Genomic DNA, 16139 nt, shown 5'->3' on the forward strand with positions numbered 1-16139 from the left:
AGGGCTCTGAAAACAAAACTGTCTTTGGAACCAAAGCTCACAAAACCGGGCCAGGACCTTCATAGTAAACTTAAACAAAAGTGAATGCCTGCCAAAAAAGACTTAAGTTGGATTCTGAATCTCCTAACATAACCAAAATGTTCAAGATACAGTCAAAACCATTCCAGAAAATCACAACTTGAATGAGACAAGACAACAGGTGCCAACACTGAGATAATTCCGATGCTGGAATAATCTGTCAAGGATTTTAAAGCAGCCAAATAAAAATGTTTCAGTGGAAAAAAATTTTTTTCAGTGAACAATTAAAACACTTTTGGAAAAAATAAAACCTTAGCAAAGAAACAGAAGAGATGAAAAAAAGAACAAAATGAAAATTATAAAACTGAAAAACCCAATAACTGAAATATATAAAATACCTCTTTGAATGTGTTCTACAGTAGGTTAAAGATGACAAAGGAACACGAAGACAGTTCATAAAATGCCCTCAATCTGAGGGGCGCCTGGGTGGCTCAGCTGGTTAAGCCACTGCCTTCAGCTCAGGTCATGATCCCAGAGTCCTGGGATCGAGTCCTGCATCGGGTTCCCAGCTCTGCGAGGAGTCGGCTTCTCCCTCTGACCTTCTCCCCTCTCATGCTCTCTCTCACTTTCTCTCTCAAATAAATAAATAAAATCTTAAAAAAAATTTTTTTTTTACTCAATCTGAACAAAGAGAAAATAAGCTATCTATAGCCTCAGAGACCTACGGAACCACAATAAAAGATCTAACATTGGTGTCATCAAAACCCTAGAAGCAGAGGAGAAAGAATATGGAGCTGAAAACATTCAAATAATGGATGAAAATTTCCACAACTGGTGACATAAGTGTACAGATTCAAAAAGCTGAGTAAATCCAAATAGGATAACCTCAAAGAAATACGTAAGACGACACAATATAATCAAACCTCTAAAAACTAAAGGTAAAGAAAAATATCTTGAAAGGAGCTACAGAGAAATTCCAATTAATCATGAAGGTCAATCCCAACTGTACTAAAAAAATATTCTATGCAGTTGAAAAGGAAAGGTCATAAAAGACAAACACTATGAAACTACTCCAGATTAAAGGAGATTCAAGAGACATGACAACCAAATGCAATGTGTGATCCTAGATTAAATCCTAGAGCAGGAGGACAATTTCTTTCTTTTCCTATAAAGAACATCAGTGAGATAACTGACAAAATTTGAATTGGGTCTGTAATACTAGATAACAGGAGTTACCAATACTGATTTTCTGATTTATAATAATTATAGTAATATAAGAGATTATCCTTATTTTTAGGAAATACAGACTGAAGTATTTAAGGGAAAGTGAACATTATGTCTGCAATGTATACACAGCTAGTTCAGAAAAGATACCTAGACATAAAATATTAGAGGGGGCTGGGAAGAGAGAAAGGGAATGAGAATGAGAAAGCAAACATAATAAAATGTTAAAAGAGAAATTGAGTTGATAGTATTTGTACTGTTTGAAACCTTCTATTCTGAAATAACTTCAGGCAGGAGAAAAGTTAAAGAGAACTAAAAACTGCTTACTGTTCTGTATTTTCTTGGATGCTACCTAGTGGTTTCTGGATGTTTTCACACTTTTCCTCCAAGGCACAGAATCTCTCTGTCCAAAGATTGATTAACTGGCAAAGTTCCTGTAAGAAAGATATAGAAGTCATAGCTGAGAATTATACAAATTCTTGACAAGAGAACTTTAATTTCACTTCTCACCCATAGAGGAAAGCTATGTAACTGATATTAAAAAGATAATATGATTGGAATTTTTAAAAAAGTAAACAATTAGCAAACTTTGCTACTTCAACTATCAATTAGTAACAAATTACTTTCAGTGTACCTCAAAACTAAGCAAATACACCACGATGTCCCCTTATGCTATAAGAACCACTCTGAAAGGGATACAGCACCAGCTGCTTCTTAACTGATAACACTACTATGAGAGAAAAATACTGATAATCTGATGGGCCAAGCAGTCCAAAAATAGTATTCATCACTTAAAACATTTTACAGAATTTAGCTAGGTCATATTAATAAAATCTAATTTTACCTTTGCTTGTACTAGGCATCTTTAAAAACAAGTTCTTCTAAGGCACACAACATGATAGGGATTTAAACTTACAAAATAAAGCAGTTACACTAAAGGCCACGGAAGTGCTGAACACACACCCAGCATTCTTGTTCACTGTTCAGTCCATTAGTTGACCAACATCTCTAAAATACACATCAGCTGACAGTACATATCCAAGACTGCTTACAAATAATGTCTGTCAGTATTTTTATAGTCCCAAAGTAGAGGAAAATGCAGGTATTATCGGATTTACCTACATGTAGGTAGGTGTTCAGAGTTTTACATAACTGCTTTGTTAATGCTGACTTCAAGTTCTAGAAAACCTGAGAAACAGCTCACTTAATAAATTTAACTTCCATAAAGCCAGGGAAGTCAAATCATTCATGTTAAAAATACTTTCTGGATCACAGGTGTTTTGCTTGTTTTTAAACAGCTGCTTATCAGTTTTAAACATTTCAAAACAGCTCATATATAAAAAGCTGATCTACCTTAGAACATATACCTGAAAAGATAAGGAAGGGTTGATGTAAGGGATGAGATACTGCTACAATTTCAAATTGCAAGAATATGTTCTAGAAACAGAGCCACTCAAAAGGGGATGCCTTTCAGGCACTATACTCACCACGACGACTCTCAGAGGATCTAAACACTCTCACATGCTTTCGAGGCCTTGGTTTCCTCATGAGAAAACTATGCTAGTAATAGCATGTGTATCTACACTGATGACAGGAATAAGCACATACTGAGGGATTCAGGAAATGTTAACTATTATTTTTACTAATGTGATGTTAATCTTTTCTCCAAAAAGTTTCATGCTTATCAATTAGGGAAACAAATACCCTGACTTCAAACCTGCTTTAACTCTTGCCTAAAAATCTTGGATTTGTTTCCTTTTTCATTTTGGATGACGTGGATATGAAATCCCTCTCCCTTACTTCCAAAGAAAAAGAAAACTCTATTACTCACTAAATCATGTCAATAGTTTTATTGACCAAAGAGTTCTGTCATGTAATAATTAGCCTCGTTTAATAAAATTTTACACACTTATTATTCAGGCCTTAGGAATACCAGGTGCTATTTTCCATATATGTCATCTTACAGATTATGACTTACCTAGTTTGGAGGTTTGGTTTTGGTTTAAAGCCTAATGCATGCAGTGAGGAACAACTTACATGGAGGAAGATAAGTCATAAATTACATTTACAATCAATAAAAATTGAGAATCATATTAATTGGGGTGCCTCGGTGGCTCAGTCAGTTAAGTGTCCAACTCTTGGTTTCAGCGCACAGGTCACGATTTCAGGGTCATAAGATTGAACCCTGCATGGAGCCCAGTGTGGAGCCTCTTAAGATTCTCTCTGTCTCCCTCTGCCTCTGCCCTTCCCCCGACCACCACGAGCAACCATGAACTCTCTCCTGCTCTCTCTCAAAAAAAATTGTATTAATTTGCTACAATTCAAATGTCTGACATCAATGATACAGAAATAGTAACAGGTACAGTTTATGAAAGAAAATAACTATCCATGTTACCCTAGAAAAAAACCAATTTATCAAATTATACTGTAGATACATATTCATTGTAAATACTTCTAATTGCACCCCCAAAGGTATGTTTCTCTAGCTTCATCCTGGTGTGATGAAAGGATAATCTTGTTGGTCTTTTTATTTTTTTTTAAAGATTTTACTTATTGTTTATTTGAGAGTGAGAGTGTGTGTGAGCAGGAGGAGGTGTGAAGGGGATGGGAGAGGCAGAGAATCTCAAGCAGACTCCCCTGAGTGTGGGGCTTGATGCAGACTCAATCACACAACCCTGAGATCATTACTTGAGCTGAAATCCAGAGCTGAACACTTAACAGACTGAGACACCCAGGCGCCCCTCTTGTTTGTCTTACAGATCTTTAGCATAGGGTTCTAAATGTAGCAAATCCTAAAATATTAACTGGTCAAGCAAAGCATTCTTAATTATTTTTTATTAATTATTGTTATGATATCTTCAGGTTTCTAAATCAGTTTTACAGCATTCAGATTACATAACAGGGATTATCAAGTTAAAGATTATAAAATTTCCAGGGGCGCCTGGGTGGCTCAGTGGGTTAAAGCCTCTGCCTTCAGCTCAGGTCGTGATCCCAGTGTCCTGGGATTGAGTCCCGCATCGGGCTCTCTGCTCAGCAGGGAGCCTGCTTCCCCCTCTCTCTGCCTGCCTCTGTGCCTACTTATGATCTCTGTATAATAAATAAATAAAATCTTTAAAAAAAAAGATTATAAAACTTCCTTTTTATGCTCCCCAAATCACCTAAATGAGATACCTGTGAATGGATTTTTTTAATTGTCTTCAGGTCTTCAGTTAAGTTTTCACATAGCTTCCGAGATTCAGCCAAGGAAGAAATTGTATTTTCTTGTAATTCGTGTAGATTGTTACACAGTGTACTGAGAAAGCCATCCATTTCCTTTTTCTGATCTTCTATCTTTGAAGGAAAAGGTTTCTTTTAATTAAAAAAACTCTTTTTTGTTGAACACATGTGAACCAGAACACATACAAAATGGAACACATACAAGCTAAAAAACAGTATGTAAAGTCTTGCCTTTCCAGCTGCTGGGACCCCAGTTCCACTCTTACCTTCAAGAGACCATTGCTATCATTTTTAAACACTTCCAGAGATATTTTATGCATATTTAGGCAGATTGTGCAGACATATGCATATATACATGAATATGCCCATCTCCCCCTACCCATGACAGCATGCTATATATGCTCCTACATAAATGCACAATTATTGTGAAGATCATTCTCCCATTTTTCTTAGCCATGATTCTGTTGATCACATCAATGGCAGCAAGCATCTTATTTCCTCCCAACTCACAACCCATGGCTTTTGCATGTATACAGATGTGGCCACAGATAGTTAGAATTCCTTTCTTAAACAACTTGATTTTGAGAAATTAAGAACATAGTATTTGTTACCTTACTGGCCACTGTCAATGAAGTCTTGAAAATATGCTTTAGTTGATTGTTTATTTTCAGTATAGATGTCATCGCAGGGGATAAAACTGTTTCCAGTGAAGTTAGAAGGTCAGTCTTAAGTACATCCTGGTTAAAAAGAATATTTTCCCTTCCATAAGTGTGGCTGGTTAAATGACATTATCTTAAACACTTTGTTAACACATGTATAGTGAAATACTAAGTTTCCATTCTCTAATCTTTATAGCCTATGGAGCTTATTTGTTTCTAGAATTTATATTCATCTTAAGTTACTTAATCTTACTTACAGTAATTAAGAAAATAGTCATGTAGTGTATGATAAACTCATAACAGTCTAATGGAATAGAAGTCCAAATAATTCAGAAGAGGGGAAAATGACAATCATTTGATAAGATTTCAGCATTGCAAATAAAGGAAATTTTTTAAAAAACTGCACAAGTACATTTTAACAAAATAAATTTCAATAAGTTTAGGTTACTAGTCAAAAAGGCTGAGACTGAATAGCCTTCAAAGGTAGGTTTTGAGCTGGAGGTATTTAACTTTGAAGACCTGGTGACTTATATCCTATTGTATCTGAAGAACTTGTCAAGGTTCTTGTTCTTGTCAAGGTATATACGAAGTTGAGAATGTAGATTGGGCATTTTTTTTTTTAAGATAGGTAATTTTCACAAAAAAGGAAAAAACTCCAACCTTAAGTTCCCTTCACTTGGGCAGGGTGAGGAACTATAATAGAAACAATTAGTGAAGAGTAAAAGGAAAAGGCTACTGGTACTCTTTTGGAAAGAAAAGCTATCATCATTTCAACTCATGCTGTGGGAGCAGCAGTCATCTCGCATTCATCTGACTCCAGCAGTGTTTCCAAGGTGGTATATAACTTGGTAGGAAGACACCAATAAATACAGTCTTGCATTTAGTGCATGAATCAATTTCCTAAAAGTTAGTACCAACTGAGCATCTTTTAACTTTGTCAAATTTGGGTGAATGAAGAAATCTATCAAACAGTGTGATATAAGGACTGAATCCCGGCAGTGTCAACAAATACTTGTAGTTATTTACTTGGAAAATGTTCAACAGATATTGTTAGAATCAAAAGGGGAGGCAGAGAGCCTACCTAAAGAAGAAAACAAGAAATATGGTCAAGAACTTCCTAGGCAAATCATACAATTACAAAAAAAGGGTATTATTCAAATCAGCTATGAAGGAGGTAATACTAGTGTAATTGGATGAGTGGCTTCTATAGAACTATGAAAAAAGGCTTTACAGTTAAGGGCTTGATCACACAGATCTGGCCCCAAAAATTGTCATATGTGTTCCTAGAATTCTAGCAGTTCTTTTTCTTGCATTTCTCTGTATTACCGTTACTTTCTTTCTTTCTTTCTTTATTTTTAAAGATTTTATTTATTCATTTGACAGACAGAGATCACAAGTAGGCAGAGAGAGGCAGGCAGAGAGAGAGAGGAGGAAGCAGGCTCCCCGCGGAGCAGAGAGCCCAATGTGGGGCTCGATCCCAGGACACTGGGATCATGACCTGAGCCGAAGGCAGAGGCTTTAACCCCCTGAGCCACCCAGGCGCCCCTGTATTACCGTTACTTTAAAATCAACCATCTAACATCCCCCCTGGTTGGGTCAACTGTAACATCAACATAACCAATCCAGAACCCTTGAGGAAAAGGAAATTTACCAATTTCTAAGCCAACTAACAACTGATGGGTCCCCCGAATTGAACTAGTGGTGCCAAAACTGCCCTTTCTAGTTATTAGGCTTGTTAACTTCTGCTCTTAATGTTATAAGGTTTAAGTGAAAAGAGTTTCAAAGGTTGGTTGGCACTTGGAAGTTAATCTTTCTGGAAAAAAAAAAAAAAAGCGGAGATTTGCTTTTAAAAATATAAATCTGGGGGGTGCCTAGGTGGCTTAGTCTGTCAAGCGTCTGCCTTTGGCTCAGGTCATGATCCCAGAGTCTCAAGACTGAGCCCCGCATAGGGCTCCCCACTCAGCAGGGAGTCTGCTTCTCCATCTGCCCTTCACCCAGCTCATGCTCTCTCTAGCTCACTCTCAAATAAATAAAACCTTAAAAAATATATATGAGTCTACTCTTAAAGTGGTATTTATAACTGTCTGTAAAGCTTAAAATGAAAGAGCAGTTAACATTGTTTTCAAAGGCTTATCAAAGTAACACTTGAAAAATACTTTGATTTACTAACAATCAATGTCTGAAGTACAGTTTTACTTTCTGCTGCTAATGATTGTTCTTTTAATATCATATTAGAAATCTGAGAAACACGTATAGACACATTTTCTGGAACAGATGTGAGAGATCCAAGTGCTGTTGTAGTAATTGTGTCTAATGCAGAGACACTGGAAGACAGCAGGTTACCTATACCAAAAAGAAAAAAAATACAAATGTTGACATAAATATATTAATACAGTTAGAAGTACTCTAAAGAGGTTGAGAAAATTATATCCTTGTGAAAATTTATAATAACAAGCTTAAAATAATTGGTTCATTACATCAGCTAGGAAATATTTCAAATATAAATTATTTATATTCTAGAGTATTCTGCAAGTTTATTAGACTCATCACTATGTTCACAGTAAACCAAGAATCATTGTGATCTCCAGCTACAAGTAATTATAGTATTATAGCAGGTAAAAGAGGTTATAAAAATCAATAAGCCAAACTTAGAGTGGTTGGCTTAGAGCGACTAGACTCTAGATGATTTTTACAAATTTTTACATTTCTGTATCTTCTATAGTGAAGATAATACTTTCATACTAAAAAACTAATACTTGGGGCGCCTGGGTGGCTCAGTGGGTTAAAGCTTCTGCCTTCGGCTCAGGTCATGATCCCAGGGTTCTGGGATTGAGCCCCACATTGGGCTCTCAGCTCGGTGGGGAGCTTGCTTCCCCCTCTCTCTCTGCCTGCTTCTCTGCCTACTTGTGATCTCTGTCTGTCAAATAAATAAAACCTTTAAAACAACAACAACAACAACAACAACAACAACAAAACCTAATATTTAGGGGTGTCTGGGTGGCTCAGTGGGTTAAGCCTCTGCCTTTGGCTCAGGTCATGATCTCAGGGTCCTGGGATCGAGTCCTGTATCAATCAGGCTCTCTGCTGGGCAGGGAGCCTGCTTCCTCCTCTTTCTGCCTGCCTCTCCACCTACTTGCGATCTCTGTCAAATAAATAAAATCTTAAAAAACAAAAACAAAAACAAAAAAACCCTAATACTTAAAAAAGAGTTTTTTCCTGGGCGCCTGGGTGGCTCAGTGGGTTAAATAAAGCCTCTGCCTTCGGCTCAGGTCATGATCCCAGGTTCCTGGGATCAAGCCCCAAATCGGGCTCTCTGCTCTGCAGGGATCTTGCTTCCCCACCCCCACCTCCGCCCCGCTCTGTCTGCCTCTCTGCCTGCCTCTCTGCCTACTTATGATCTTTGTCAAATAAATAAATAAAATTTAAAAAAAAAAAAAAAAAAGTTTTTTCCCTGGGCACCTAGGTGGTTCAACTGGTTAAGCCTCTGCCTTCCTAGGATTGACCCTGTGTCAGACTCCCTGCTCAGCAGTGAGTCTGCTTCTCCCTCTCCCCCTGCCCTGCCACCTGCTTGTGCTTGCTCCTGCTCTCTCAAATAAATAAATAAAATCTTTAAAAAAAAAAGTTTTTTTTCCTAAATGAAGATAACAATGGGTATGGTTAAAATTTGCTTTATAGAAAACAGGAAAAAGAAGAAAAAACCCAACTAAGATTTGTTTTAATTCAAAGGCAGTAAAAGCATTAATCCCTAGTCTGAACAGAAAGTGTATGCATTGGAGGGGACTAGTAACATGATGGACACCTCAGTGTTCTAAAATATTAAATGGTGAGTTTTGAAATTAGTCTCAGACTAGAATAATTAGAAATGCTTGAACTTACCAAACAAAGTCTTGTGAGCTTCCAGCACGGCCTTCTGTTTTGAGCTGCTATCCTTAATTAATTCTTCCATACTACTAAACAGACTATTCAGGTTTTTGCCAAAAATATCCTGAGCTTCTGCGTTGTGCTGATCAATTGCCTTCTTACGATCCAGTTTGGAATGGAGACCAGATACATCTTTTGTAGTTTCTTCAACTGTAGTAAGCAACTATATGTGATTTTTAAAAATGTTGATAAGATGGGTATGATAAAAACATTTTCTAATGAAAATATCTATGCTACCTAAGGATTTCTCCTCATGAGAATTAATAAGTTTTAAATGTTGTATCAGAACACATTTTTTAATTCATGCTAATTTATCCAGTTGCCCAGGAATTTCCTCTCATCTAGCAATCTTGGCAAGGAAAAGGGATTTTGCCAACCTAATATAGTAATTATGCTTCCTCACAAATTTTTCTATTATGTGTTACTATTTCCTCTAACATGCACCTAATAAACAATTCTTTCAACATCTCTCATCACTAGAAGGTGCTAAATTCTGTAGGACTGATTAGTTCCAATCATGACTAAAGGGGAAAGTATTGCATCATTGTTCTCAATGTCCCCAAAGTACATTAAAATCATTTTCTATTTACAAAACTTTAGGCACTTTTTTTTCTTAAGTTGGAAACTCTAGTGAGAAAAATTCAGGTAAAATAGTAAAATAATGTTCTTTAAATTGGCAGAAATATCATTTGGGGTGGATAAATAGAATTTCACAGTTAACGCTTAAGCAAAGGAAAGTTACTTCTATCCATTCTCTAATTTCTTTAATGCAAGTGCAAATCAAAACAAAAGACAAACCCTGCTGGCAGCATCATGAAGTTTCTCCTCAGTACTTTCCAAAGCTGATGTAATATACTCTTCTTCAACAAGCTGTAATTTAGTTTCTTGTAAATGTTTTTGAGTGGTTTCAAGTTCCTGTGTCTTATTTTGCAGGTCAGATTTACACTGGTCAAGTTCATTTTTATTGTCCATAAACAACTCTGTAACCTAAATATAACATTTAAACATTTTTTTTACTTACTTATTTTATTTATTATTATTATTTTTTAATGTTTTATTTTTTCAGGGTAACAGTATTCATTATTTTTAAACATTTTTTTAAGAATTACAAAATGCTGAACTGGTTGGTGAAACATCTGGCTAGTTCATAAAATAACAGAAGAAGAATCAAACAAATCATTTCCATGCAAAAGTTGTGACAAGTTGTAACAAGTTACGAGATAGGTTAGCACATTTTATATGGTATCTGGTCTCTTCCTGTAACTTCATTAAAAATTTTGAGATTAAATAACAGGTCTAGGGTAGTGGCATTAGCCCTTCAGTTTCCTTTCAACACTGACAACATGAGGGTGACACAGAATGGTCATGTCTCTCCACCTTATTCAACATCTGGCTTCCCCTAACATCTGCTACACACAGTAATGAAAATGTCTCAGCATTCATTATTTAGCTTTAACAATAAAACCACACGATTCAGTTCATTTCTTATAATGCTGCCTTAATGTGTCAAAAGAGACAGTAAAATTATGATACGACTTAATTTTAGTATGAATCAGCAAGAAAAAAAAATCTTAAACAAAAAATATTGGCAGGAGAGGTGCCTGTCTGGCTCAGTCAGTAGGGCATGCCACTCTTGTTCTCAGGGTTGTGAGTTCAAACCCCACATTGAGTATGAAGTCTATTTAAAAAAAAAAACACAAAAAAAACCTGGCTTGTCTGAACTGAGATATACAGATAAAGCACACACGGTATTTCAAAGACTTAGTACAAATCAAAAGAATGTAAAAATGAAGAAAAAAAAAAAAAAAAAAAGGATGTTGGTGCCTGGCTGGCTCAGTCACTAGAGCCTGAGACTCCCTATCTCAGGGTTTTCGAGGGTGTTAAGTCTAAGCCCCACCTTGGGTGTAGACATCACTTAAAAATAAAAAATTTCAAAAAAAAATCTTTAAAAATCAAAATAAATTAAAAAAATATTTAAAAAAAAATCATGTCCCTCAAGTTCTGAAATTTTCTTAATATTTGCTTTTCATGTAACACACAATACTGTTTTGTTTTTTCATTCAATACTATTTTTTTAGAATTTTTAAAAGATTTTATTTATTTACTTGACAGAGAGAGACATACAGCCAGAGAGGGAACACAAGCAGGAGGTCTAAGAGAGGGACAGCAGGCGTCCTGCCAAGCAGGGAGCCTGACATAGGGCTCAATCCCAGGACACTGGGATCATGACCTGAGCAGAAGGTAGATGCCCAACAACTGAGCCACCCAGGCACCCTTCATTCAATACTGTTTTAAATGCTTACCCTACTTAGCTCCTCTTCAACTGCTCCAATTTTTTCAATCAATTCTACAATCTGTTCTTCTTGAACAGTTAGTTTTCCACTCATGGCTCTAAAATAAAGTTTAATATGAATTTTTAACAGTTAATATTTCTTCTTAATTCCTTTAAGACTCATTCTAACAAAACTGTGGCAGTTACACATCATCTCTACCATTTGTCTCTATAATAATGATGCCCAAGTGTCAATAAGCAATGAACACAAATTACAAAAAACTAATGTATCCTTGTCCTTGTTTTATAAATGGAATATTCTTGTGACCTCCATTTTGAAACTGAGAATCCCTTCTTATGAGGGAAAAAAGCATGTGTATGTATAAAATTTAAGAAGCTACAAAGCTGACAAATAGTCCTTTGTCATAATTCACATAAAATAGAGATGGGGAGGGATACAAACTAAGTGTCTACAATCAGGAATATGGAGGATAAATAGGACCCACAGAATCCAGGAGAGGCTTGGGACTTGAAGGTATCTGGTATCACAGAAAGAAGGGGAGGAGTCAGGGACTAAAATTGGATAAGTGAGTTAAAGTATATATACAAAGCAATTATACCTCCTACCTCCTGCATGCATACCCCAGTACATACCCCAACACACACCACCACTGATGTTTTACTAAAGTTATGTGAGAGGTAATGAATGGGGAAAACAAGTGAAAAATACATGGGCCCTCTTTGTATTTTTCTTGCAACCTCATGTGAATCTATAGTTATCTAAAAATTAAAGTTATATACATAAAAATTTTTTAACTGATAACTACTTGTTAATATCAGAAAAAGGAGCATTTACAGGAAGCACTAGATACAAAATCTTAGTTACTGTCACAAAAGTAAATTTTATTTCAAACACCTTGTTAGCAGAAAATTATTATTCTTGGAAATTAATTTCCATAGCCAAGGTCTTACCTAAAATTTTCTTCAGAAATGTATACCCCATTTTTCTCACGGGCTGCAGCAAGATCTCGTTTCAGTCGCTCTATCTCTTCTGTGTATTCCTACAAAAGAAGAACATTGTAGGTATCAATTTAGCATTTAACTTTTTTTTCATTCATTTGGGGACGAATCGGGCTCTCTGCTCAGCGGGGAACCTCCTTCCTCCTCTCTCTCTCTACCTACCTCTCTGCCTACTTGTGATCTGTCATATAAATAAATAAAATATTTTAAATAAATAAATAAATAAATAAATAAAAATAAAAGGCCATATAAAGAAGATAAACTACAGACTGGGAGAAAATTAATATAAACCATATTTGTGACAGAGGACTAAGAACCTTCAAAGCCACAATAATTTTTAAAAACCAATTAGTAAGGAGCCTGGTTGGCTTAACCAGAGGAGCATGTGATTCTTGATCTCTGGGTTGTGGGTTCAAGCCCCATGTTGGGTGGAAATTACTTTAAAATATATATATATTTATTTAAATATATATATTAATATATATCTATATCTATATTTATATATAGATATACATTCTTTTTTTTTTAAGGCAGGAGGCAGAGGGAAAGAGAAAGAAAGATCTTAAACAGGCTCCACACCCAGCTCTGAGCCTGATGCAGGGCTCAATCTCATGACCCTGAGACTGAGATCATGATCTGAGCCAAAATTACATCAAATGGCCAACCAACTGAGCCACCCGGATGGCTCCCCCCAATTTTTTAAAAGATTTATTTATTTGAGAGACAAAGACAGAGAGAGAGCGCACAGAGGGAAAGGGAGACAAGCAGTACTACATGAGTCTCAATCCCAGTGACAGAATTCATGATCTGAGCCAAAATCAAGAGTTAGATGCTTAACCAACTTAGCCTCCCCAGTGCCCCCCAAATTTTTTTAAATAAAAAAATTAAAACCCCGGGCACCTGGGTGGCTCAGTGGGTTAAGCCTCTGCCTTCAGCTCAGGTCATGATCTCAGGGTCCTGGGATCGAGTCCCACGTCGGGCTCTCTGCTCAGCAGGGAGCCTGCTTCCCCCTCCCTCTGCCTCTCTGCCTATTTGTGATCTCTCTCTCTGTGTCAAATAAATAAAATCTTAAAAAAAAAAAAAAATTAAAAACCCTATTAGAAAATGGGCCTAAAGACAGGAACAGACTTTTCACCAAAGAGGATATGCAAATACCAAATAAGCACATGAAAAGACTAGCCATTAGAGAAATGCAAGTTAAAACCACATTGAGAGAGTGCCTGGGTGGCTCAGTTGGTTAAGCAAGCGCCTTTGGCTCAGGTCATGATCCTGACTGGTCCCAGGACTGAGTCCCGTGTTGGGCTCCCTGCTCAGGAGGGAGTCTGCTTCTCCCTCTCACCCTCCCTTGTCTCATGCTCTCTCTTTCATTCTCTCTCTCAAATAAATAAATAAAATCTTTTTTAAAAAATCCACAAAAACACAATGAGATATTTAGCTCCTCTTATACTCATCAGAACAACTGAAATAAAAATAGCTATAATACCAAATGCTGGTGAATATGTGGAATAAGTAGATCACTCTTACATTGCTAGTGGGAATATAAACTGATACAGCCACTCTGGAAAATAGCTTGGCAGTTCTTTAACTGATAAATAAAATCTTTAAAAAAAAAACCTTAACCAACTAAAAATTGGGCAAAGAATTTGCATAGAGGGGTGCCTGGGTGGCTCAGTGGGTTAAGGCCTCTGCCTTCAGCTCAGGTTGTGATCCCAGGCTCCTGGGATCGAGCCCCACATCGGGCTGTCTGCTCGGCAGGGAGCCTGCTTCCCTCTCTCTCTCTGCCTGCCTCTCTGCCTGCTTGTGATCTCTGTCTGTCAAATAAATAAATAAAATCTTTAAAAAAAAAAAAAAAGAATTTGCATATACCTTTCACAAAAAAGATATACAGATGGATAATAAGCACATAAAAAGATGCTCATTATCATTATTCACTAGGGGAATGCTAATTAAAACCATGCTGAGGGTAAAATCATACCCTTATTAGAATGGCTAACATTAAAAAGACAGACTATATCATGTGTTGGGGAGGATGTGGAGAAACTGCAACCCTCACGCATTTGCTGCTAATGAAAATTTAAAGTGGTACAGTCACTTTGGAAAACAGTTTCTTAAAAAGTTAAACATAAACTTCCTGTGCAACACAGAAATTAAACTTCTAAGTATCTACCTAAAAGGACTGCAAATACATCAACACAAAGATTTATATGCTAATATTCATAGCAGCACTACGGGAAATGATCCAAATTTCCATTGGCTGATGAATGTATAAACACAATGTGTTATTATCCATTTAATGGAATACCATTCAGCAAAATAGTCTATTGATACATGCTACAACATAGATGAAGCCCCAGTGTTATGCTAAGTGAAAGAAGCCAGATGCAAAAGATCAAATATTGCATGATTCCATTTAAGAAATGGCTGGAAAGGGCAAATCTACAGATGAAAAGTGTATCAGTTGTTAATTGTTTGCAAAGGGGTAAAGGGGAACTTTACAGTGACAGAAATTTCCAAAGTAGACTGTAGTGATGTTGCACAACTCTATAAATGTACTAAACATCACTGCAGTATAGGCTTACAATGGAGGAGTGTTATGGAAATTATACCCTAATGTGTGGTAATAATACCACATTAATGTATGGTGATTGTACCTTAAAGCTAGAAAGAAATAAATTTTGTAAATGTAAATAATTGCAAATTTTGCTGGCTTGATAGAGCTGGTAAAGTCACCATATTAGCATTAGAAAAAACTTTTAATATATTAGGTAGTTAATTAAAATCATTAGATGAAATGCCTTACCACAGGCAATTAAATAAATCTTAACAATTATCTATTTCAGGTCCTTATTTTTACATTTGTCAAACAATACATTCCTCCACAAAATCCACAATTACCTTAATAAGAGCTCTTTTGGTGAGTTTCTGGTTAACTTCAGGCTTATTTAGTATGTTCTTTGCTCTATGAGCATATTCCAATGTACTCAGAGTTTCCTGTAAAAAAAAGAAAATGCCAATTACTAAAGATTCTATAAGAACAATGTAGTTCTGTTATCTAAAAGGTTTATAAAATAAGTTACAAGAAAAAAATAATTTACAAGAAATAACTTACGGTTATATCTAACCTAAAAACCTAAAAATCGATAGATAAGACCACTATTCTAAATCTTCCCTTCTTTCTAATTTAAAAGATCATCTTCTTTATGATAATTTGCCTAAGAATTTTTTACTTCAGTCTTCACACTCAATGAACCCCCTCACCTGATGAATAAGCATAACATCCTATATCCATACAATGGAAAATTACTCACCTACAAAAAGAAATGAAGCCTGGATACATGTGAACCACATGGATGAACACTGAAAACATGCTAAATGCAAGAAGGCAGTCACAAAACAACACTTATTGCATGATTCCATTTACACACAATGTCCAGATTAGGCAAATCTATAGATTACAAAAGTAGGTTGGGGCACCTGGCTGTCTCAGTTGGCTAAGCATATGCCTTCAGCTCAGGTCATAATCTCAGAGTCCTGGGATCAAGCCCCACATCGGGCTCTCTGTTTACTGGGGAATCAGCTTCTCCCTCTCTCTCCCTTTGTCCCCAACTTGTGCTCTAATAAAGAAATAAAATCTTTTTAAAAAGTCGGGGGGGAGGCTCCTGGGTACCTTTGGCTCGGGTCGTGATCCCAGAGTCCTGGGATCGAGCCCTGCATCGGGCTCCTTGCTCATCAGAAGCCAGCTACTCCCTCTCCCACTCCCCCTGTTTGTGTTCTCTCTCTCGCTGTGTCTCTCTCTGTCAAATAAATAA

General features: G+C 36.4%; 1 protein-coding gene across 1 annotated transcript in view; it reads right to left on the reverse strand.

Moving 5' to 3' along the window:
• KIF11 (kinesin family member 11) overlaps positions 1-16139 on the reverse strand; it is a 41157-nt gene that overhangs the window by 12050 nt on the left and 12968 nt on the right. Inside the window, exons 9-17 of the mRNA XM_032836346.1 lie at positions 15226-15321; positions 12283-12371; positions 11342-11429; positions 9837-10025; positions 8994-9201; positions 7288-7460; positions 5070-5195; positions 4414-4572; positions 1570-1676 (exon numbers count right to left, since the gene is read on the reverse strand). Coding sequence (XP_032692237.1) covers positions 1570-1676; positions 4414-4572; positions 5070-5195; positions 7288-7460; positions 8994-9201; positions 9837-10025; positions 11342-11429; positions 12283-12371; positions 15226-15321 — 1235 coding nt within the window. The remainder of the gene's footprint in view (positions 1-1569; positions 1677-4413; positions 4573-5069; positions 5196-7287; positions 7461-8993; positions 9202-9836; positions 10026-11341; positions 11430-12282; positions 12372-15225; positions 15322-16139) is intronic.

The sequence above is a fragment of the Lontra canadensis genome, unplaced genomic scaffold, assembly GCF_010015895.1.
Source record: "Lontra canadensis isolate GAN:19392208 unplaced genomic scaffold, GSC_riverotter_1.0 scaffold3, whole genome shotgun sequence".
Lineage (NCBI taxonomy): Eukaryota > Metazoa > Chordata > Mammalia > Carnivora > Mustelidae > Lontra > Lontra canadensis.